The sequence below is a fragment of the Chamaea fasciata genome, unplaced genomic scaffold (assembly GCF_029207755.1).
Source record: "Chamaea fasciata isolate MVZ Bird 193981 ecotype frontalis unplaced genomic scaffold, bChaFas1.0.hap1 SCAF_7, whole genome shotgun sequence".
NCBI lineage: Eukaryota > Metazoa > Chordata > Aves > Passeriformes > Sylviidae > Chamaea > Chamaea fasciata.
This window is the reverse complement of record NW_027094092.1, coordinates 42,725,287-42,750,330: the sequence shown is the minus strand read 5'-3', so window position 1 is coordinate 42,750,330 and position 25,044 is coordinate 42,725,287. Positions and strand designations below refer to the sequence as shown.

General features: G+C 39.7%; 1 protein-coding gene across 1 annotated transcript; it reads left to right on the top strand.

Annotated features, from left to right (window-relative positions):
• The first annotated feature begins 537 nt into the window (after positions 1–537).
• On the top strand, positions 538–24,472 carry GTF2A1 (general transcription factor IIA subunit 1). The gene is made up of 9 exons (XM_066188607.1): positions 538–716; positions 7,966–8,067; positions 9,688–9,892; positions 11,730–11,794; positions 12,154–12,229; positions 13,726–13,859; positions 14,754–15,074; positions 16,930–17,019; positions 19,982–24,472. Exons 1-9 carry the CDS (start codon positions 687–689, stop codon positions 20,087–20,089), a joined length of 1,131 nt encoding a protein of 376 aa, XP_066044704.1. The 5' UTR covers positions 538–686; the 3' UTR covers positions 20,090–24,472.
• The last annotated feature ends 572 nt before the right edge of the window (positions 24,473–25,044 follow it).

Below are 25,044 nucleotides of genomic sequence, written 5' to 3'. Positions count from 1 at the left end.
CATAAAAAGGTGATGAGACGTTGGAATGGGCTGCCCAAAGAGGTGGTGGTGTCAACATCCGTGGAGGGGTGCAAGGAAAAACTGGACGTGACACTCAGTGCTCATGTCCAGCTGACATGGTGGTGTGTCGGTCATTGGCTGGACTGTATGGTCTCACAGGTCTTTTCCAAACCAAACGATTCCGTTTTTCCGTCCCGCGCGCAACCACGGAACACCCGGCCGCCGCCACGTCCTGCCGCGCGAGCCTCGCGACGCCACACGCCGAGCTGGGACGGCGCCCCGGAGAGAGGCAGAGACACTTCCGCCTCGATAGGGCCCGGCCGCGCCGGCTCGCGCGGCCACTTCCGCCTCGATAGATGTCATGGCGGCGGGGGCGGGGCGCCCCACGTGACGCCTCCGGGCCCGGCGCGCTCTCGCGGAAGCTCTCGCGGTGCCTCGCACCCCCCCGCCCGCGTCCCCCGCTCGCCGGCCGCTCGCGCAGCGCTCGACTCGCGCTATATAAAGGGGCGAGGCGGCAGCGCGGCGGCTGCAGCCCCGGGGCCGCGAGCGAGCCCGGCACAGGCCGCGGGGCCGCCCGTCAGCCGGGGCGGAACGCGCGGGCGCTGGGGGGACGCAGCCGGGCAGGTTTATTGTTTTAGGGGCGACTCCCCCCCCCGCGGTTGGGGGCGTCCCGGGGGGCTCGGGACATGGCGAGCTCGACTAACACAAACCCCGTGGTAAGGACCGGGTCGGGGGGCGAGGGGGGCCCCGGGGGCAGCGCGGGCGGAGGTGGCCGGCGGGGCCCGCCGCCCCCTCCCCCGCACTCCCTTCCCTCCCGCCGCCCGCCTCGGGCGGTCCCGGCCCCTCGGCGGGCAGGGGCGGCGGGGGGCGCGGGGCAGCCTCGCCCCCGCGGCGGCAGCCAACTTGTGGCGCCCGGCGGCGGGGCGAGAGAGGCGGCGGGAGCGGAGCGGTGGGGGCGCGGGGCGGCGGCCCGGGGGCGGCCCCGCGGGGAGGCCGGGGGTCCGGCGGGGAAGGGAAGGAAGGGCCGTCGGGCGGGGGGCGCCGCCGCCGCCGGCGGGAGGCGCCCGGGGAAGGGGCGAGAGCTGGAAGAGCGCGGGCGCTAACGCCCGCCCCGAGAGGAGGGGAAGGGGCGCCCGAGCCAGGTTTCGGTTTTGCGGTGTCGGGGAAGCCCGCCTGGGCTCCGCTGGAGCCATTTTATGTTGCTTTGTAAGAAGGAGACGATGGTTGAAAAGCACTTCTCCCAGTCCGGCCGGACCGGCTAAGCTGAGCGAAAGCCCTCAACTCTGGCGAGCGAGGCAGTATTTATTTTAAAAAGAGAAAATGAAAAAAAGAAAAAAAAAAAAGAAAAAAAAACCCCAAACCTCTCCCCCGTTCCCTTCTCGTGCTTTCTGCACCTTGGCGGGTGGCTCGCTGCTGCACTTGTACTCACAGAGGTTTGCAACAAGCAGTCACACAGACCTGCGCTGCCACCGAGCCCCCCCGGCCGCCGCTCCGCTCCCCGACGCGCCCCCGGCCGCGACCCCCGCCCCGAAGCGCTGGAGGAGACAAACCCGGCGTCCCGGCGGCGGGCTCGGCCCCCTTGTTTGTGGCTCTCAGATCCATCATGGCTTCCCCCTGCCTTTCTGCCTCCCTGCTCCTTGTGTTCCTCCTCCCTGTGGCTGCCCTGTTTATATAGCGCTATTGCCGCTCTCTAATATAGACTCTGCTAGGATGGGAAGGTGCTTTCCAGCCCCACGTCACCGCCTCTCCATTTAAACACCACATCAGCCTTTAAATAGGGAGCGAGCCGCGGAGCGCGGGCTGGGAGGTGCATGCGTCCGCGGCGGAGGCTGGGAGACGAGCGGCTTGTCCCTCGGATCCCGGCTGGCCTTGCCCACCGGTTTGTCTTCCCTTCGCGCCGCCGTCCCCGTCGCCGCTGGGCTGCGGAGCGGGGCTGCTTTGCGGGGGCGAGGATGTCTCCTAGCCCGTGTAAATGCGCTTTCCTTGGCTTCTACGCGTTGCACAAAGACGGTTTTCATCTGCTCCTGCTTTTGAATCTGTTTTACCGTTTCCTTTCTTTTTTCGTTTTTTAGGTTTTTTGGGGTTTTTTTTAGTTTTTTAAAATTTGTTTTGCTTGTTTGGTTTGGGGTTTTGCAGTGGGGATTTTTGTTTGTTTAGGGTTTGGGGTTTTTTGTCCTTGGCGTACAGCTCGCCCACGTTCCTGTGCTCCTGTAAAGTCTTCAAAGTAGCTTTTCTGCTGCATGAAGAAAGGAGTATTTAAACGGTTCTTACCCAGTGTATCAAGGAGAGTTGTGGTATTTATTTTATGGCTCTTTGCCAAGGTCTGACTGCAGCTCTCTCCCCAAAAGTGAAGTTAATATTCCAGTTTTATGCATGGGTCATGAGCCTGCAGATGCTGCTCAATGATTTATGTGTGTTTCTGGTGCCTAAAGTGTGCAAATATTTTATCGCAGTCCAGGAAGAGCAGTGGTTTTGGAATTTTCACTGCCTAGTTTTCTTTACAGTATTAGGTATGCTACAGAATATACAAAAGAAAATGCAAAGTGTCTTAGTTTTCTTTTCCTAACCTGAAATGTTAGAGACCTACTTGTGAGTTAGATTTGTGCAGTTGCAAGGAAACATCTTTGATTTGGTGTTTTGTCAGCTTTTATACCAGAAAATTTTAGGGAAGTAGTCAGCTGTTACACAGAGGGCAGTTACTCAGCAGGTTGCATATTGGATGGCTTTTGAATCTTAGTTGTCCTGTTTATAAACTTCTTGATTTGTGTTTTTATTGTAAGAAAAGGTTTTATTTCTGCGTAGTAAATTGGAGGTTTTGCTTCCCTTTCCTGACCGAGGTAGTACTGAATAGCAAAAAAAACATATGTTGAATAATCTCCATGGGACTTGTAAATATTTTTGACTCAACAATTTACTAAGACTTGGGGTTTTTTTCACTGTACCTCTGTACTGGAAGTTCTTTTGAAAGGTTTGGAATAGTAAAAGTCGAGTTTAAAATGTGCCTGCTTCAGATAGGTATGCTTTAGGTTAATTTTCAACTAAGTAATAAAATCTTACAATTTTGTCAAATTTGGTCTCATTCAGTAGCAAGAAATATGTTGCTTACCCAAGGGTTGCCAAGGGTGAGTAGGAACATTTTGCAATGCTGTAACCACGTGACTTTAGGAAGCTGGACCTGGAGCCTAATGTGTCAGTGGCATCACATCAGCATCTGATCAAATCTGAATTGCTAGAAATCTGTTCTCTGTAATAAAGGACAAACATTAAATGTTAACAGCTATATATATATATATATATATATATATATAAGATTTTACAGGTGTTGAGGATAACTGACTTGTGAAAGTCCACAACAACATAAAAAAGCTCAAATTGTAATGCTTACAATGTAGATTATATATGTTAATTTTTTAATGCACATCTTTGTAATTTTGACTAGAAGTAGTTACCTTTACAGTGTGCTCTGCTGGCTCCACGTCGCCAGCTTACGGCTCTGACTGCATGCCTGGGAGGAAGGTTAGCAATGTTTCAGGGAGAGCTGCAGAAACAACCAGGAGCAAACCGTTGTCAAATGTACAAAGCATGCTGTGGTCTGTCTCTCCATAACGTAGTGGTTATTGGAAACCCAAGTTGCTGAAATCCCAAGTGTTATGATAATAATTACAGAGGATTGCAGTTTTTGTACCCTTGAAGCGGAAGAAATGTAGGAAGTGTAAGCCCCCAAAGGCATGTGGCATTTCTTAAAATAGCTTGCTGGTTGCTCCTGGATTTGGAGCGTCTGTGTAGCTTTGTCACACCATACTCAAGAGTTTTCTTTTCAAGATGCACAGAGAAAGTAAAATATAATCATTCCCTTATGTTCCTGGAGGGGGAAATAGTAGATTCCAAATCTCTCCTATGTGTTTGTGGTTGTATCTAATAAATCAGGAATTTTAATTGTTGTCTTTAATCTGTAGTAAGTGCTCGGAATAGTGTTTATTGAAGAGTGATTTGAGTATTTTGCTCTTAAAAGAGCTTGACATTTACAGCAGTGTACTCTTTATGAGGGAGACACTTTAATATGAACCAGATGAAAGCACAATTATTTTTAATAGCAATCTTTAAAGTTTCCATTTGTTCTCATTGCTTTCTCTGATTGAATGCAGAAACTTAATGGAAAGCACACCTACTGTCCCATCTTTTGATTTATTCAGTAATTGTATTACCGTGTTTATTTTTTGAGTAAGCAGTGTATGCAAATTGTTTTGTCATTCACCTCCAGAGTCTTAGATGGTTTATATAAACAGCTTCAGCATCATATAAGTAATGCATAAAACTAACACTTTGTCTGTGTTGAAAACAGTACAGTGTGCTTTTTTTTAAAGTCTGGAACTTAAAAGACTGTTTTGTAATTTTACTGGATATGCCTCTTGGGGTTGGAAAAGAGCATTTTGTGATACTCTTCAGAATTTCACTGTGAATGTCTCTTAAAGGCATTGCTGCTCCCGGTGTGGGAGATGTTCCACCTGGGCTGGATGCTCAGTAGGAGTGTACAAAAGAGAATTTCAACTGGACAGGATATTGCTGTGTATTATATAAATGTGGATAGGTAAAATCAGACAGGCACTGTTCCATTATAAGCATGCAAATGTTCTGTTCTCTCTTTTTCTCCTAACCACAGAGCCATGAGTGTGTCATGTATATTATTGCGTGATTAGAACAGTGTCTAAAAATTCTGACCCATTTTGATATCCAGTGCACTGTGAGGCTCATGCAGGGGGGATACATACATGTACAGACTGCTGGTGGGCTGGTTAACCCACCCAGCACTCAGCTTACACCACCCCTGCAGGACTGTCCTGTTCTGGGGGAATTACCTGCTTGATTGGGCTGTTGGAAGTGATGCAGAAGGATCCTTTGTCAGCAGTGGTGGAGTGAACATTCATGCTCTTAACCTGCCTTTCTGAGGTCTTGCTAAGATAATGCCGGACACTAGAAACCAGTGTCTGTGTGAATTTGTTTTTTCTCATATCTACCTAGGGGAAAAAAAATGAAATTCCCAAGCAGACTGTTGGGCTGTGGAGTCAGTTTGTTGTTCCTGAATGTTGGTGTCTTTCTTATAGGGCTTTATAGATTTAGCTTTGTGAATAAACAAAAATACTTGACTGTGGAGATAGGAGGAAGTAGCTTCTGGTGGAAATTATTAGAGGCTGTTTGTGTAAAATCTGTTTTATTAGAAAAGTAGACCTAATTGGTAATGCAGGGAGAGGAGAATTAAAGGAGAAAATTCACCCTCCATCCTGCAGGAACTTTGATTGTAATTTCAGGCATACAGGTAGTTCTCCTGACTTAAATAAAGTAACTTACATGCTTGAGGTTAAGCATGTTTATTTGCAGAATGTGGTTTTGGCATTAAGGAACAGATGCTTTTAATGTAATAAGAAACAGTCTATGGAATAGGTTAAGTAGTATTTCCGTGCTAGTTGAATTGTTTAAGCTTCATGCAATTTGTTTAATTATAGAAATAATAGGACTTAATGTTATTGAGTAGAATGTCTTTTTGCATCTGTTATGAATTAAGTGGAAAAATAATCCTGTTATCGATGCTTGGTATTTCTGAGTTACTACACAGATTTAAAATACTAGCACTCAAGAGAGGTCTGGCTTTGAAAGTCTGTTTCAATGTTTATAAGCTCAGTTAATGAAGTATTTCAAACCTGGATAAGAGAGCATGCACTGTGGTACGTTTTATTTCTTTTGGAAAAGTTGTGGACATAGGTGCTGTAAATGTAATGGTCAAGCATGGCAAACTTACTCTGTTACTTGGATTTTTAGCGGTTTTGGTGTTTTGGGTTTTTTTCTTTTTGGTTTTGTTTTTTTTTTTAAAGACAAGTAACAAAAGGATGAATGGTAACACTTCAGCTAAGTGATTTGCAGCAGCATGTTTTAAAGCTAAAATGTGGTCAATAACAGTGGTATGTTGGGTTTTGTCCGGGTTTTTTTTGTTTATTTGGTTATTTTTTGCGCTTTTTTCTTTTTGGGGGGGAACAGCTGGGGCAGGGGTTGAACTAAAGAGCCATCAGACCCCTTATTTCCAGGTTTCAAATACGTTCTTTTATTCCCTTGTAATCTTGCATTTTCTTAAGTTTTATATTCCTTCCCCCCCTCCCCCAGCCATCTAAAAGAAAAGATATTCAGGTTTGATTTTTTGTTGGTTTTTTGGGGTGGGTTTTTTGTTTTGTTTTGTTTTATTTTTGTGTTGGGGTTATTTTGGTGTTTTTTGTTGTTATTTGTTTGTTTTTTGGGTTTTTGTTGCTGTTGTGTTTTGTTTTGGGGTTTTTTTGGTTGGTTTTTTTTTTTTTTTTTTTTTTGCTTATTGACCACTCAGATTTTCCCTGGATTAGTAAATCATGGGCTGCTAGTCTCCCTACATTATTCCATAATTTAGGCATAAAAAATCCATAACATGTGAAATACAATTTTTAGCATGTCTGCAACAAATTCAACACTTTTGGAATGCATTAAGAAAATGTCTGTGCATGAAGTAAGTGCTTCAATCAATAAGTAAATTTGTGTCACTCTCACGTCTCTGGACTATCTGCTTGTGTTTGGTGCGGATTTCCTGTGTGTGTGTTGGAGCCACAGCCTTCCTGGAGTGCCAAACCCACTGCACCGGTACAGGATGGTTGTTTTGCATATATACAACATATCCGATGTGTGTGGCATCGTTCGGGAGTTATTGTGTAAGGCAGTTAGGCAGTGGGGCTGAGGAGGAGAATGGCAGTTTAGAGAGAGTTGTGGTACTTTCTGATAGTTGAAAATTGATGTACTTGCAGCCCAAGGAGCAGCCTTGGGCAGGGAAGTATATGTGGTTCACAGGCTGCAGGACTGATCAACCGTAATTTACAGCTTGTAGTGCTGCCTTGCAATTAGATAGCACAGATATTTAAGCCTAGCCAAAATCCCATTGAGGTTCACACATAGAAAGAGAGGTCCTAGCTGTACTGTTTAAATGGTACAGCCTGTGCATAGTACAGTTCTCATGTGGTTCTCACAAAATAAATTTTGTGCTTTAATTGATAATGTTAAGTGTTTACATTCTCTATTTTAAATTGTACCTTGATTTTAAAATTCACAAAATGGTTGATGTTGGAAGGGACCTCGAGAGGTCTTCTTGCAACCTCCTTGCACAAGCAGGGCAAACTAGAGCCCAGTTTGATGTCCAAATGGGTTTTGAGTGTCTGCAGGAATGGAGCCTCCAGAACCTCTTTGGGGAACCTAAAGTGAACTGACAATTCACTTTCTTTGCTAGTTTAGGTGTGAAAGCAGTGTAATAATAACATATTCTTAGTATTTCCCTGTGAAAAATTTGAAATGTAAAAGCATAAGTGGTGATTGAAAGCAGAAGTCTGTCTAGCTTAATATCCTGTCTTAAGGCATTTCTGAAAACAAATATATAAGGAAGAACAGACATTCACGTGATTCCTTCCAGTTTTTTGAGCTTTCAACATTTTTCAGCTCAAGATCATTCTGAGCCCTACTTGGTGCCTGTTGAACTAGTAAGCACTAAGAAGTTTCTTTTCCTGTCTTTAATATATACTCTAGAACTTTGTACATTCTTTAATGCACTTTGCACACATTCAAGCATTTTTACGTGTTTAGGATCTACATTTGCAAGCAGAAAACAAATTTACTGAATGGAAACCAATCTCCTTTTCTCTGTTTTAAATTGTACTCTTCATGGCTTGGTAGCTCTTGTGCTGTAGTTATGTCACAGGATATCGTGAGCCGTCCCTTCCCTTTTCACCTTGTTTCAGCTGTTCTTCCTTCCTGGATATTTCAATCACTTGGAAACATGGTATATTCTGAAATGCAGTTTTTTTCTGGGGGAAAATCTTACTTTAATGTTAAAGTGACAGATTTTTTATTTTTATTTTTTTTTTTTTTTTCAAAACAGTGCTGACTAGTTACTGGTTTTTTTTAAAGCCTAAATTGTACAGGTCTGTAATTGAAGATGTCATTAATGATGTCAGAGAAGTTTTTCTGGATGAAGGAGTGGATGAACAAGTTCTCATGGAACTCAAAACAGTAAGTTGAACTTAAAGTTTTTTAATAGACCAGTACAGCAGTTAGTTTCCAAATCTGGCTAAAGTTGTTCACAGTAGAAATACTAATTTTTAGTTAATTAAGCATGGTAGTCTTCATATCTGTAACCCCATATCATTTGAATTGCACTGTTGCATAGAGAGATCTGCTCACCCTGTTATTTTCCCTAATCTGATTGCAGCCTTCTGAATGCAGTGTTACTTTGATCCCCAAAACACTGCATCTCTAAAAAGGGGAAAAATATGTTTAATTTACAGACAGACAGTTCTTAGTGTTTCTCTGCAGGAAAAAAAAAATGCCTGCACTGCTTGATGGTTTTGTCTTTCTGAAGAAGAGTTGTGTTGTTGGATACACTGTCAGATTTTTGCATGTATGGTTTGTCCTTTGCAAAAGTATTGTCATTTGGGGGGTTGGTATGTAATAAATCACACTGTATGCATCACACTTGCCTGAAGCTGGGATTCAGAATTGTTTTACACGGAGTGGGTTTGAACCAAGGGTCCAAAGTAACCAGAACTCTAGTGGGTCTCCTATGGCTTTCTTCAAATTCTTCAGGAGTAAAAAAAGCCCTTCAAAGGGGAAGGGAAAAAGCAGGGGGGAACAAAGGCAAAACAACACAGCAAAAAGAAAGAAAACTGGGAAAGCACGTGACTTTTTGTCTCATCTTCTTCTGTGGGCATGGTGTCCGACATTTACAATATTTTTGAAGTATTAAAAAATGGATGGAGTGGGAAACAAATTTTGAATTTGACTAGACAAAAACAGGTGAAGACCTTTCCCATGACCTGTCTTGGTGGAAAGACAGCGAGTGCTATTAAAAAATGCTTTGGTATTTGTGTCAGAGATGTGTTCTCCAAATGATGTCAGAAAAAATTAATGAGGAAAGGGACAAGAAGAAAAATGGAAGTATTGAAGAGGAAGGGAGCCCTAAGCAGATTTTGAAGTCATGAGTCTTGGGTGCCTGTAGTCTTGTAGACTTCAATGCATTACAGAATACTTGTGTTGCTCTTTGTACGAGAGCTGCTTTTTTGCATCTGTGTCTGTCCTTTGGAGACATGTCAGCTGTTGTAAAGAACCGTGGGGCTGGAGGAGCTGAATTTGATATTGTGGTAGAAAACTGTGTAAATGATTGTAGAGTGGCATTATCTTGGGTATACTGTTAGCTTCTGTTGTAGGATGCAGTAGTCTTAAAGGAACTTTGAGGAGTTCCAAGAAGAAATGGCTTGAGGAAAGCTGTAATAATGAATTATTTTTATGATTAAAGAGATAAGAAAGAAAGAATATAGGGAAATGGAAAACTTGAAGTCTTATTTAAAGTTACCAGTTTATCTCAGTTCATTCTTCTATTAAGGTGGTTGTGAATTTTCCATGCTTGGAAGAAAGAAAGAAAGAATGTTAAAGTTTAATCTTGGTCTGACAAGGGGTACTTAATTCCTTTTCTTAACTCTGTGGAGTTACCTTTTGTCTATAGCTGCCTGAAGGCTTTTTGGGCTTTTTGCACAAAATAGACAGTGAAACTCAGTTTTGGAGTATTGTCATTATATTGTTACAAATCCTGTAGAGTAAAAGTTACAGATATTTTTCTTTCCTTTTCCAAACTAGCTGTGGGAGAACAAGCTGATGCAGTCTAAGGCTGTAGATGGCTTCCATTCAGAAGAGCAGCAGCTTTTATTGCAGGTGCAACAACAACAACAGCAGCAGCAGCAACAGCAGCATCATCACCACCACCATCACACACCTCAGCCCCAGCAGACTGTGCAGCAGCAGTCTCAGCCACAGCAGGTCCTTATTCCAGCATCTCAGCAAGGTCAGACTTGATCTCTAAACACTCCGGCAAAACACTCTGAAGTTAGTCCAGCTCCTTAGCATATTCTAAATGAAGGGCAGGATGCTTAATTTTCTGCCTTTCTACTTGGCCTCTGTTCAGTGGGTCAAGAAAGTTGTCCTGATGAAAAGTGTTTTGGTATTTAAGTCATGTTCTTTAGGAGATTTTGAAAAAGCTGAATTCTTCTCTTGGTTCTATAACATGCTTTCAGAATACACAACTTCCAAAATTCCATTAGCAGCTCTAAGTTCAAACCAGCCAATATACATAGGCAGTTGACAGTTTAGTCACAAGATAGTAATGTCATTAGGAGCAAATTATTTCAAAAAGCCATTATTGGTTAGCATAACTCAATGCTAGGGCACAAAAAATACTTGTATAATAGTCTATGTAGGTATTTTTTTAGTCTTAAAAGATTGCTCACTGTGTAGATGTGGATGTACAAAGTATATTTTAGCTAGGCATAACAGTATTGTTTCTTGTGATAACTGTCTTATGTATTCATTAATAATTTAATGGATTTTTTTCCATCAGTTATAATTTAATTTGAAAACCAAGATAACTACTACTGGATTTTACTCCATATATGCTGAGTAAACATATCTTCCACCTATTAAAGGCTTGAGTTTTCAGTGTATTAAATTTGTGACTTAAAATATTTATCTGTGGTAGTCACAGACTTCAGTCTACTTGTCAGATTTCATGGATCAGAGAATCTATGTTGTCATAGGCACAAAAGATAGATACAAGTTGATACCCTTCACTGTCTCCCCCCAAACCCAGTCAAAACCCAACCACCACACCATATATTCAACACAGTATAGAACTAATGTGACTAGTTTTCCATGGTGTCTTTTTGGTTGTTTTTTTTTTTTTTTTTTAATGTGGCTTGTTTGGGCTACTTTTTTGACAGGCAGGGAAAGATGGGCGTTGGTTGCTTGTTTTCTTCTTATAGTACTTTTTATTTTGGCTAGACATAAATGAGTTTTGTGTGTTGGGATAAAATTAATTTCGAGATGAAAGCCTCTCAAATAAACACGGCGTCTGCAGAGGCTCGGGGCCTCCGCGGGGGCGGCTGCTCACCGCGCCCTCTGGCGGCCCCTTGGTGGAGCAGCCGCGGCTCCGCCTTCCCTGCGCTGGAACATGGAGGCTGTTCCCTGTGCTCCCATGGTAGGCAAGATCCTTCCCATGGTAACACGCTTAAAGCTGATTTATTGTTGCCCAGTGTTGTGGCTTACGATTAAATGACAGCATGGAGACTAAATGAAATTAGGATATCAGAGCACTTCCATCACAGAGATACAGTTTTATGGATTACTTGACTTCCTTGTTCCGTGTTGGAGATGGTATAGTAGTTCCTCACATGACCTGGTGCAGTCCCAGGGAGGATGATTGACATGGGGATTTCTGCTGTCCTTTCCGTGGTCCTGGCACAAATTCATGAGATTTCCTTAATCTTTTGCCATCCTTGTTTCCCTGAAAGTTGGAGATGCCCTCAGATCTCTGTACAGGTTGTGAGGCTTCCTACCCCTCTTTTCCAGAAACTCTTATTCCTAATATTCTTAAGTGTCATTTGTTTTAAGGATTGGATAGAGAATAGTTTGTCAATGATTGATTAATTCAAACTGCTGTGTCAGTTTCAAGTTTACTGTTACTGATAATAGCAGTGGCAACTTGTTTGTTCTGTAGACTTGGACATACTGTTTTTGTGATGAAGCTCAGCTGACATTTGGGTGATAGTCTTTTTAAGTTACTCTGGCTTGGATGTTATTTGGGCAGATTGTGTATTTTTCATTAAATGCTATTTTTTTGTTTTTAGCACCTCAGCAGCAGGTTATTGTGCCAGATTCCAAGCTGATACCACATATGAATGCATCAGGCATGGTAAGAGAAGGAGAAGTTCATACAGGCTTACACTGTCATTATGTAAATTGTTTTGATTAAATGGTAAATACAAATTTCTATTAGTCAGCACATGCTTAAAACTAAGAAATCACATGAAGTTGCATTAGAGTGTGATATTTAGTGATTTTGCTTCAGTCTTCTTACTATTAAGGAAAACAAGATAATTTTTATATGTAATACAATGTACAGTTGAAATGCCTGCATTTCAGTAGCTGCAGGAACTTGTGTGCAAACACTGTAAACAGCAGTAAAAAGTTAGGTATGTTCAGGCAGCATGTTGTGAGATGGAACACTGTCAGTATTACATTTGTGGTTAAACAGCTTTTCTTGTATTTCAGAGTGCTGCAGCCACTGCAGCTACTTTGGCTCTCCCTGCTGGTGTTACTCCAGTTCAGCAGATACTTACAAATTCAGGTAACTCTCTTAATATTGAGAACAAACTATAGTTTTAAGGGGGTATAAGAGGGAAGCATTCTGGGCCTTACTTCTTGTATTTACTGCTGAAAAGCAGGATCTGGGAATCCACCCTAACAAGGTAGTGTAGTCCTTTTACTTGATTCCTGCACTTTTTGCTCACTAGCTTTCTTATGAACCTTGTGGTTCTGCCCCAATGGTGTTGTAGGTTAGAATCTGTGTAAGTTTTCCCCAGTTGGAGAAGTTCTAGACACACAAGGATTGGTGTTGCCGTCTTTCCCCTTTGTATATTTCTGAGCTTTGTGATGCATGATCCAAGGTCAGGTACTGGCTGGGTATAAAAGTAGGATCACTGTTTCTGTGACTTCAGAAGAGTAATGTCCTAAGGTTTTTTGTACCTACTAAGCATGCAAAGTGGATTTTCTAACTTTGCTAGAAATGCTAATTTTATTTCATCTTTATTTCCGTTTCTAAATACTGTTACACCATACATTTAGAATATAAATAAATGTTACTTTGATGAGCAGCAGATCTGATATTTCGTGTACTTTCGTGTTATGTCGATTTTATAAACTTGATTATAGATCTGTACTGCACAGGAAGTAAAGAAAGGCCTGAGAAATCTCATTTTCTAGATCTAGTAGCTACTTTTGCTGAAGTAGTTTACCTATGCTTGGAATCGTGTGGGACTTAACCCTCTTGTTAAGTTTAATGATATATAGTTGAAGCAAAATTTTAATGTGCAGCTGTTCTAAAAATCAAAATCTTCCCAGTTTTAAGGAAGCGGATCTGTGTTTGTTATGGCACAGAATAATCTGCAGCCTTCATTTGTTACGTTACTTTTTTTTTGTTTCAAACATCTATAGTAATTTCTTAAACTAGGGCTGGGGAAGTCCCTTCTTTCAGGTACATTTAGCTATTTCAGTAAACAGGTCTTTGCATTTTGCTGTGAAGGGAGAACAGGAAATCCATCTGAGGGAAATGTATAAAGCGCAGGATTATCTAATTTAATTTCTTCTCTCTTCTTACTCTACCCTTCTGATAAGAAATGTGGAAAACTACTGTTGGAGTGTACATTAGCTCTTACTTTTCAGAATTTAAAGCTATTTCCAGTGTGCTTGCATCTCGGATGTATTTTGTTAATTGATGTAGGGTATAAAAGGGTAAAGCTGTAGGATAACAAAAGGAAATCAAGTACAGGCATTGTGGTAACAGAAAAGAGAGGTGGACAATAAGTGAAAGGACAGATTTTTATTTTTTTTCTTTAAAAAAAAATCTGCAAATAATACTGTAAAGTTATGGACAGAGGAGTTTCTTGCAGTGTGACAATCTGAAGGGAAAAATTCTGAGGAAAGGTCATTATTTCCCAGGACCCTGGAAATACCATGGTGTTAGCAGTGGATAGTGATCCTACTTCCAGGAAACAGGCTTCTAAACAAAGATTATTTTAAAAGTGAACTTGTATATTGATTAAATTGATACTTATTTTACTACAGGCCAGATCCTCCAAGTAGTTAGGACTGCAAATGGAGCTCAGTATATTATTCAACCGCAGCAGCCAGTGGTTCTACAGCAGCAGGTTATACCCCAAATGCAGCCTGGTGGAGTACAAGCACCTGTTATTCAGCAGGTAAAGGAAACTTTTTTTAATAGGTACACTTGGAAGAAAAAAGCATAATAGTAATTACTAAAGGGGCTTGCATTTTTGTGAGCAAGTTGAACTAGAACACAAACTCAGAAACAGTATAATTAAAAAAGAGAAAGTTGTGTCAAGTGTGGCAGAGGCTTTTTGGTTATTTTTTGTGTTTGTTGGGGTTTTTTAATGAACAATCTTGAAATGTTGTTTTCAATGTCACTTTTATTCTTGCCAGATACTGCCTGGCTGCAGTTTAAAATTTATTTTGTGCATCTCCTGATGAGGTATATTATGTGCATAATCCCAGTCTACATACTTGTAAATTAATTGAAATGGTTCTGGGTCACATAACACGCAGAGCAAAATACCTAAAACTGACACTCTTTGGTTATTTTAGTAGTGAATGTATGTTTTAGAAAGATTGGTGTTCATCTACAAGGTCAACTGTGTGTCTACACTGTGTTAGGGTTGAATTTAGCATAGTCACATTGTCAGTGTCACAGTTCTGCCGTTTAAGCATGGCTAACAATTTGTAAAGGGTTTAATTTTTTTTTATAAAGAAGATTTTTTAAAGTAATCCTTTACTTGAATTAAAACATTCCAGTGATTTAGTTGGAACTCAAGTGTGGTGGTAGTGTGCATGTTTTAGAATGGATAGACATTCAAAATTTTTTCTTAAATTTAGCAATGCAAAATGCAGAAAATGAACAAGTAGTGCAAGAAGGTATGTAATTAAAATTAAAATCATGTACCTGATATAGGTGGAATATTTGTAACTCTTCTGTAATTAGTTCAAGTCAGATTGATATGCTTTAATTGTTTCCTTAGAGTCTGTAATATGGTAGTCTCACATTAGCAGCCACAGTACTTACGATGATATCCCATCAGGTTTTGGCTCCTCTCCCTGGAGGGATTTCCCAGCAGACAGGAGTGATTATTCAGCCTCAGCAGATCCTGTTTACAGGAAATAAAACTCAAGTTATACCTACAACAGTGGCTGCCCCTACACCAGCTCAAGCACAGATTCCTGCAGCTGGTCAGCAGCAGCCACAGCAACAACAGGCACAACCACAAGCACCACTTGTTCTCCAAGTTGATGGAACAGGGGACACATCGTCTGAAGAAGAAGATGATGAGGAAGAAGAGTATGATGATGACGAAGAGGAAGAGAAAGAAAAAGATGGGGGTGAAGATGGCCAAGTTGAAGAGGTAAACTTAATGTTATGGTTGGGTTTCAATTTTTGTGTTGGTATTTTAAAGAAAACTATCTGTATCAAATAATACAATTACTTCAGTAATTTTGAGAATATAACTTTTACCCTTGTACTTCAGGTTGTTCAGTTCCAATACTGAAGTTGTGGAAATGGTGTGTATTAGCAAAGCAGTGCTGCTGGGGAGAGTGTTGGGGGCACAGCAAAAATTAGCTGTGGCCAACCCTATTTAAAACTCTTCAATAGGAGTATTTTTGATGTTTCAGAGAGGTCAGTCATGAAACAGTGTAACCTTCATAAGCAAACAGAAATAGTCAACTCCCCTTGGGACCAAGTGCGTACAAAAGCAGGGGATTAAGATTGACAAAAAAGAGAGAGCCGTATTTGCTTCAGTGATGGCACCAACAGGTGTGGTCTACCTGTATCTCATTGGCTATTCCAGTGCTTTCTGTTACACAGGAGCAAGCTTGAGAACTCAAATTTGATTATAAAGCATTTTCTAGAAATACATTTTGCCTTGATTTAATGAAATAAGGAGACAGGAACAGGAGTGAGTTGTTGCATTCTTAATAGTATGTGCTTATTTTAGAGTTTTGAGTTGGCCTGGTTTTGGACTTCAGCCAGCAGTTCTTACTGAGTTGTTGGTTGTTGCATCAAAAAGCCCCACAAGAATAAGAAACTGTATAAAATGGGTATAAAAATGTATAAAATGGGTAGAGGGTGGGGAAATACTACTAAGTTAAAAGTACTGGTGTTTAGTCTCAGACAGGAAGCTTGGTTGTCCCTAAAATGCGTTTTGAACTGCCAGATTTCTTCCAAACTTCCTTTCAGCCTACAGCCTTTCCAATTATTTTAGATTGCATTTTAAATGCCAGTATGAACAGCATGTCACAGTCTGTATCACCCATGCAAGATATGCAGGTAAAACTTGTACTACAGAAAATCTGACTATTTACATTTACAGTAGTGTCTTAACACTATTTTTCTGTTACAAATTACAGTTTGGGTTCACATCACTTTCCCATTGTATCATTCAGCACTGATGTCAATTTGAATGTTAAAATAGTTGCCTTATTAAGTATAAGTCATTATTCTTAAATATTAAGTGTTCCTTGACCTTAATGCTAGCATTCTGAAGGGAATTTTTAATGTACCAAGATTTCATTATCAGCATGTCAGAAATCTATTTTTTGCTTCCTTTGCTCCTCAGCAGCTACTTTGAGTGGATCGCTTCCTTTAAGATTTTGAACTCAGCTAAACATAGCATTACTTTGAATGGAATCAGGGCCTCTAGTACACCTTCTTCTCTCACTAGCATCTCCTCCATTTAGCTTATATATTTGGAAGTATATTTGTTTATTGGTGGTTGTTTTAGCTGTTGAAGTGTTTATTACTCACATAAGAGCGTGTACGTTGAGGTTTGTTTTCAGTTTTGGTGTGTTAAATGTGAATAAGCCATGGAGTTTTATTTTTATGGGCACATCACTCCTTATGTGATATATTCACATTCGGTGCTTTCCTCTGCTTAGATGGTTCACTAAAAAGAAAACCTTCATACCTTTGTATGAACATTTACAGTGTAGGAGCAAGAATGGAATAGTTGTGGTGACAAAAGGCTGCAGTGCTCAGAATCTGGCCTGGACACAGAAGTTCCAGACTAACATTCATAAGGGTATCTTCTCAGGATGGAGGGTAGGAAGCATCAGCAGTCTGTTGGAAAACCTAATGCTGCCCACCTTAACTGCATTTTGAGTCCTGTAGTTCATAGACAGCACTGTAGCCTCATGTTAATAATCAAAGTAACAGCTCTAATCTTGCCAACCGTCATAACTTTTTGCCTGTGTTTCTTCCAGGAGCCTCTGAACAGTGAAGATGATGTGAGTGATGAGGAGGGACAAGAACTGTTTGATACAGAAAATGTTGTTGTGTGCCAGTATGATAAGGTAAATATATACAGAAAACAGGCAGAGAGTTTTACTTTCTCAGTTCTTCCTATCGAGTTAAAATTTTTAAGTAGTATCTTTGTTACTGTTAAGTACAGGTAAATCTGTACAGACTATAACGTGAATGGAAATGTAAGAATTACCTGTTGTTTTTAAAACAGCTTTGTTTACTATGTTTGTACTAAACTTGGTAATGTGTAAAGCTTAGAAAAATTTGGCTGCATTTTATTTTTCTTCGTAGTGTTCTTTAGTGCCCTTTAATAAAAGGGCAGTCTTCTGGGACCAGGAGAGATGAACTGCTGTTAAGTTTGTACATTTATTGTGGCTAAAAACAGGAAAAGTAGTCATCAGGATTTAGACTTGTGGAAAACTGTTTCTTGATCACTAAAAGTGTTTTTTCTGGATGATAGGATAGTTACCAGAGGAGAATGCTCTTTCTGTGCTATGCATTGTGCTATATGAAATGGCAGTGTGGAATGCTTGTGCTTGTTTAGCTTTAAATTCTGCTGAACTGTCTTGCAAGAATTTAGTCCAGGATTCATCTATCCTTTTAAATGTGTCTAGACGATATCAGAACCTTTTGGCTGAGGTAGTATACAGATTATTTGGTGTGGATTTTTTTCTTTTCCTGTCCTTGATTAATTGGACTACAATGAATAGGGCTCCTTTTTAAAGCAGAAAAAATGCTGTAAGCTTGTTGAATAAAAGCTCCTACGTTGCAAAGAATGGCTGTGTTAGCAAGTCTTCAGTTCTGCCCAGACTCTGCTTAGACTTGCCATGAGATTCAACACAGAATGTAAGACCTATATCCCAGCCATCTGTCTCCTCTAGACTGTAATCCAAAACTGTTTTGAGGCAATTTGTAAGGAATAGTGAGGGACCTCTGAAAAGCTTATTGGGAGCTGCTGGAACTGAGCAACAGGAGCTACTCTGAAATCCTCATCCTCCTAAAAGTTAGGAATGGGAACTTGGTAGAGAACAGTGTCCATCATTAACTTCCAGTGCCACATACTCTGAAAGGACTTCATCTCTTTTCAAGAGATCATTATTCAGTTTCCCTGTAAAATACATAGGATCAGCTTAGATTTGAGCAGTTCCCTCTTGCTCAGTGTCCTGCATCAGCTGATGGTGGGTGCTTCTGGAGCTGAGACAAGAGCAGAGAGGTAGCAATGCTCATGGTAGTGCTTTTTGTCATCTTTCTGTGAGCTGTCTCTTGAGGAAGAGAAAGTGCCTTCTTCTCAAATGGCTAACAGAGTATTTTTTCCTCTACTTGTTAGAAATTGATTTGATTATTTCTGAATCCTTGAAAATGTTGCCTCATGACAGGAAGTTTCATAAATGTATTGTGCGATGTGTGGAGGATCACCTCATTTTTAAACCATTAGTTTCATATGATACTTTCTAGTTCTAAAGAGTCTTCTCTTTTTTGCTTTTTTAGTGCTGTTTGATATTGCAGACCACCATAACCCTCCTTAGTTATATCTTTGAAATCAGAGCTACACTTTGTTATTTGTACAGCTGTTCGAACATTTGATTGCTTTTACTTTCTTGCTCCAGATCCGTTTGATTTTTCCGTATTTTACTGGTATGGGTAGATGAGGCTTGGGGAGGAACACAGGTAACACTTGAATTTATTTGCTGGTCTAGCAGTGTTCTGCAGTAGGTTGTGTGTGCTTTTGGCCCCACTGGACACAGAGATTATATTCTCATGGGAAAGTCTTAGAACCCATTCCCATTGGAATCTCATTCCTGACTTGTAATTGTTCAAATCCACCACTTGTATTATCTGTGTAAATTGAAATTGATTTTTTCCCGTTGTTAGCATCTTTCTACGCATTGAATGCCACCCTTGTTTTCTTACACAATGAGTTAGGGCAGTAACATTGTTCTGCAGCTCTTCAGTAACTGTTTTTTTTGTATCATCGGTACATTTTGTCTTTTTTCAGCTCCTTAGTGAGCTCTTAAACTGTGTAGACTCCAACCAGCACAAATTTCTCTGGAATGAACTCCTTTTGCTGTAAAAACTGTTCTTAGCTGTGTTTTCTCATCTTTATTCAGTTATTCATCTGAGGACCTTCCTTCTAACCTCGTGGCAGCTCAGATGCTTCTGATGAGGGATTTTTGTGGAATGCTATTCAGTAGGGCAAGAAGCGTGTATAAGCCAGACCTTTCTTTGTTCATTTACTTGCTGACTGACTTTTGCTGCTGACTGTCTTTTTTTCAGCTTAAAGTGAGAACGGATCAATCAGTACTAGGAATAATTAGTAGAGTGATATGGTCATAGCAGTTTTGGTGCTGTGTTACTGTTTTTACAGAACTAATGGTAGGTGGTGAGACTTCCTGTGCTTGATAAAAATTGAAATATTGCAGTTGGGTTTCCTGTTTTTATGACTTACGTAAGATTTTAACGTTTTCTAGACCATCTTTGGTCTAGAATTGTGTCTTTGTTGCATGTGCAAAAGTTTACCATAAACTTTCCTTTTGGACAGCATTTCATTTTTCTGAAAAGTCTTTGCTTTCTTTGAGTATCTGGTCATCTGGTAATCTTCTGCTCTTTCAGATGCAGTTTTTGATAGACTGCAAGTATGCACTGCTCTGTGCTTACAGGTTGTGGAGGAGGGTTTTATTGTTTTTTATTTTAATTTTTCCGAAGTTTACTCCTCTACATTTAGACTGAATTTTGTTCAATTTTCTTTAGTTTTAACATATAGGCTGGACATCTGGAGGACTGTCTTCACAGAAAGGGTTGTTAAACATTGGAATGGGTTGCCCAGGGAGGAGGTTGACTCATTGTCCCTGGAGGAGTTTAAGGAAAGACTGGATGTGGCATTCAGTATTTTTAATCATTTAGTACTGTACATTTAATAGTTATTTATATTTTTCTTGCCCTTATATTTTACTTAAACATTATTACCTATTTCTGATGCAGAGTAATAGCTTCATGTTTTTGCCCTGTTTTTAGATTCACAGAAGTAAAAACAAATGGAAATTTCATCTCAAAGATGGCATCATGAATCTTAATGGAAGAGATTATGTATTTTCCAAAGCCATTGGGGACGCAGAATGGTGAAGTTTTAAAAGACAAAAGAACTTCCTGTGAAAGGAAGAAAACAAAACAAAAGCAGGAAAGGTTGAGACTTGGATGTATACTCCAATCAAAATGTGTATCTGCACATCAGAGATAAACAAAAGTATTGGAACAAAGGTAAAATGTGGCAACAAAGACACTACTTCAGATGAGCAAGCCATGGACTGTAGCAGCTATAGCATTGTCTGGGAGCTGGTTTTGTGTGTTAGAATACCTTAATTATCAATTCTACATACAGGTACCTTCAGCTGGTATTTAGCATGTAAGGCTTTGTCCCCCCCTGCCCTTGATTTAAGATTTTAAAATACTTCTTCCACTGATTGAAGGAACTATTCCCTTTGATAGATTATTAATCTGAAAATGCTTATTGTATGTACAAATCTTTGCTTTGAACACTTCCTTTTGGTAGTGAGGATGGTCAGAATCTTACAGAAACTGCGTGCAAGCTTTGTACAGAAGGGTAAGAATTAAGGTGTTAAATTTTAAATAACTTGTATAAGGAAAATATTTTTAATTCTGATATGGTCATTAATTATTATATCTATTTGTTGTTTTCAATGCAGTTCCTCATAAACAGGTTGTTGTTCCTAGCAGTTAAAAATGGAAAAATGATGATTTATATTTCAAAATTGTTTTAATTTCATGTGATAGGTTTTATCTAGGGCTGCATTTATCAAATTCGAAGCACCTCATCCCCTACGAAAGTCAGATTGCTTAACTTGTTAATTATATTCTTGCTGTTTTGTGGTGGTTCAGCATCACTGAATTGAAACAAATATGTTTCCCTTGATTTTTTAAAAGAGTTTAGATATCTTTTGAATCCAATATCTAGGTATGCCATAATAGATGCATTCCTTTACCTGCTTACTATGTATGTAGTCCAGACACCCACAAATAATTCAACAGGCCACAGGAATGACTAAAATTTTTAATACAGAAAGTCACATAAAAATTCTAACAGCCTGGCTGCAACTTTTAATCAAAGATCTGCTTTACTAAAAAGTACAGCCAGAAGTTACCTGCAGCAGTTAATCTCTCTAAAGTTTCCAGATGGCATGTAATTTTATGAAGAGAGCTGCACAGCTTTTGAGAACATTAATTTTGTTAGAGGATCTTTAGGCTGTCTTGGTAACAGCAAATCAAGCAGTCAGATGCACTAAACCTTGTGTAGTCACTTTTTCACTTGCCTTTTTTATTGTTTGTTTGTTTGGGGGGGTTTTTTGTGTTCAGTTTATGAAAAGCAACAAAGTTATTCCCCCCTCCTTCCCTTTCTCACCTCAGAAGTTTAACTTTTCTTTGTGCATCGTGTCATTCTTGCAAACCCTGCTTTTGGAAATGCAGTTACTTTTGAACGAGGAGAGGGAATGGGCATTATACTTCAGAAACTGTTGAGGAAGGAATGTTCATGTGGCTCACCATTTCAAAAAATTCTGCATTTTATTGGGTGCTTGAAAAGATGATGAAAAAAGGACGCAACAAAGATAATTTTTACTAAATTAGATAAGACCATGAGAAGCAGACATGATTTCTGACTTAATTTTTTGCTTGAGACTGAGACATCTTAAACATTATTTAACAGAGTCACATGTGTATTTTGGCAGTATGTAACAACTGCTCTAATTTTCATTCTCTGATTCATTTGCCTCCAAGTGCATTTATAGTCTCACTAGTATGTAGAAAAATCACAACAAATTGTAAAGAAGCTTTCATTGCTGTGATTTTGTACACCTGCGCTCTCATTGATAATGACTAAAACTGCCTGTAGGCGATGTCTAGAGCCATATGGTTGTTAGAAAGCTGTCTACATTCATAAGTTTATGGTAAGTTAATTCATGATTTTTCTAATTGTTTCTTCAGTAATGGAATCATCATTTAGACAGCATTTTTAGCTTGGGGCTTTCAAGGTATCTTAAACTGATTGGTGTTTGCTTTCTTTTGAACAACACAGATATTTTATTTTTTTACCGCTGTCGACACTTCTATGTACAGCTGCAAGGAAATCAATACTATACCAATTAATTCCTTCCCTCACCTTTTCCATGTCTGTTACCAGTAAGTCTTAAGTAGTGGACTTCAGGAAAATTCCCATAATGCTGCACAACCAACCAATAAAAGGAAAAAACATCCCTTTAGCTATAGATTACTCTTTATACTACTGGAACCCAGTTTACTTATTCAACACTTCATTTTCATACAACTTAGTGATATTTCTCACCCACATACATATACTAGAAGCTGCATAGCCTCTCTATTTATTTTTAAGGGGTAGCTGAGCTTTAAAGGTAATTAAGCTTAGTGTGTTCTGAAGGATGTTAGAAGCTTTCTGTACTTGCACAGCCTCTTGCAAGCTAATTGTATGGTATGCTTTTCAGATAGGTTTTGTCTTCAAATACAAATATCTGTGAAGTTTTGGGAAAGCCAGTCAAACAATGCACATACCAAACTGTGCTCTTATTGCTACATCAAGTGTTCCTTTTTTTAAGTCAAAAAGCATGTTTTAATTTCATTTTATTGTAGCAGCTTGCTGTAAGAATGTAGTTTGCTTAATTTTATTATTATACTTGAATTTTTAATCATGGTTTTAACTATATAACTAAACAGACCATTTCATTTGGTTCAAAAGAAACCATTCCTTTCAGAGGGCAAGGGATTCCCATGTTCATAAGTGATTTTTTCCCCCATTAGAAATAGCGTGCTTTTTTTTCCAATTTAAATAGTTCAGTATTATGGAAACAATTAATGGTTTCAAGAGGGCTTATGTTAAAATTTGCACAGATAATGGAGCACCTTTTTTATGATGGAAAAAAAATGGGGAAGATAACTTCAGAATTATAACCATGATGGCTGATGGAAACTTGTAGAGCAACTGGGCAAAATTGAGTCTTGTGCCTTTTCAGTTTGCAGAATACCTGTTTTGCCAGTATGACAATGATTCCTGAGAGAGTAAATTTCCTGCAGTGCTTCAATCAGAAAAGCAACTTTTTTGTGCTAATTCTGTTGGGTTTTAGTGTGTGCAATCATTTAAAACCATCTACGTGGAAAACAAAATGAAATGTTTTCTTCTAAGGAGATAATAGTTTAGTCATGTAAGGAACTTTATTGGACTATTTAAATAAAATGTTTTTATTCCCCCTCAGTTGCTGGTTAGCAACAAGATTTCTTTGAGATTTCATACTCTTTGTTCCTGCATTGTACTCACAACTTGCATTTAAACATCACTCAGTTTCCTCAACACTATTTAAAGTGACAGTTGTGGTCCGAGTTTATTTCCAGGATTGATATGTGATTCTGAAGCACAGTTTCTAGAAGAGAGTAAAAAACATGTTGTGTCATGTAACCATTTTTTTTTTTAATAAATATTTTCTTATGTTTTTGCTGCACAATTAGGAGTGGTAAAGTAAACTTCATTGAGTCTGTAAAAATAATTTCACCTCTTGACAGTTAGCAGTAATTATGTCACCACATAACACTACCAGAGTAAAATTTCTTAATTTCAGTGAAGGAGTTAAGAGACCTTGTTAACTAAAGTTTGTATTGATTTAATCTCTTCAGTTTGTAAAAGCTCCTTTAAAAACAATAAAGCCCCCCAGAGTTTCCCCCAAAGCAAAAGCTTCCTAATAGAATGCAATAAGACGTCCAGGAAATGAACAGTGGTTTTAGGGCAACGCACACTGGACTGATACTGGGCTGCCTTACACAGCACCGTAGGGTTTACTGTGTGCCATCCTACACCACCCATGCACCCCCATCTGATATTAAGAGTTCTTCTCAGACTTTGAGATTAGTGACTATACAAGATGAAGAAACTTGCATATTGTTCTGTATTGGTGTCTGGCATTTAAAGTCTCGTTTTCCCATTGCTGTGATTGGTTGGGAAATGTGTAAAAACCAGTACATTGGTTTCCATGTCGTCTACTTTTTTCAGGCAGTTCATGCAGTGTGTTTTTTAATTATTATTTGGTGGATTAGATGTTGTGGAACAAAAGGAGCTTTTTTAAACAGGAAAAACTACCTTGGGTTAACTATATGTACAGTCATCCAATGAGACATGTTCCAGAGTGCATAGGGTACCAATAGATTATGGAGTGGGGGACTATCCTTTTTTGCTGTTCTGAGCTACTATTGTCAACTGCTGTTGTACATATACTGTTATGTGTAAGGGGGTAAATATATTTATTATGTTTGTAAAATTCATTCTGTACAATTGCAGATCAAGGTTGCTCCTCTGTGATATACAGGATATTATGTTTCAAAGGCCATGCTTGGAATACGATTAGAGAACTTAGTATTTTGATGTACTAAGACCTATTTTAAGTTTAATATTTTGCCTTTGCAAAAACTTTAATTAAAGATGTTATTTAAAAATGTTTTCCACTTCATTTACTATCTTGCATGTGCATTTGTTTCACATATGAGGCTTATTACTAATGCATAATAATGTTGAAGATTTTTAATTGATTTTCATCACATGCAGGTAATTTCACTGTCACTTGTTCAGTTTGCCGAGCAGACTTTACATTTAATACCATCACAATGTTATAAAAATTCACAGTTTAATTGTGAGGCCAGACTTGCGTATTTGTTTAAGGATTTCTCCCTGTGGTAACTTAAGGCCTAGGGGTTGAGGTAGGATTGGCTTAACAACTTTGTATTAAGGCCAGTGGTATCCTGAGATGCATTGGGAGCAGTGGTCTGTGGGTTGAGGGAAGTGATCCTCCCCTTCTACTCAGCCCTGGTGGGGCAACATCTGGAGTGCCATGTCCAGTTCTGGGCTCCCCAGTACAAGAACGACACAGAGCTACTGGAGAAGGTCCAGCAAAGGGCCACAAAGATGGCCATGGGATTGGAGCATCTGTCTTAGGAGAGACTGAGAGCTTGGGCATGTTTAGTCTGGAGAAGACTGAGAGGGGATCTCATTACTGCATATAAGTATCTTA

Coding starts and splice junctions, on each gene's coding strand:
- GTF2A1 (XM_066188607.1), top strand. CDS start 687: ATGGCGAGCTCGACTAACACAAACCCCGTG. Junction 12,230..13,725: donor GCAGATACTTACAAATTCAG/GTAACTCTCTTA, acceptor ATTTTACTACAG/GCCAGATCCTCCAAGTAGTT. Junction 15,075..16,929: donor AAGATGGCCAAGTTGAAGAG/GTAAACTTAATG, acceptor TGTTTCTTCCAG/GAGCCTCTGAACAGTGAAGA.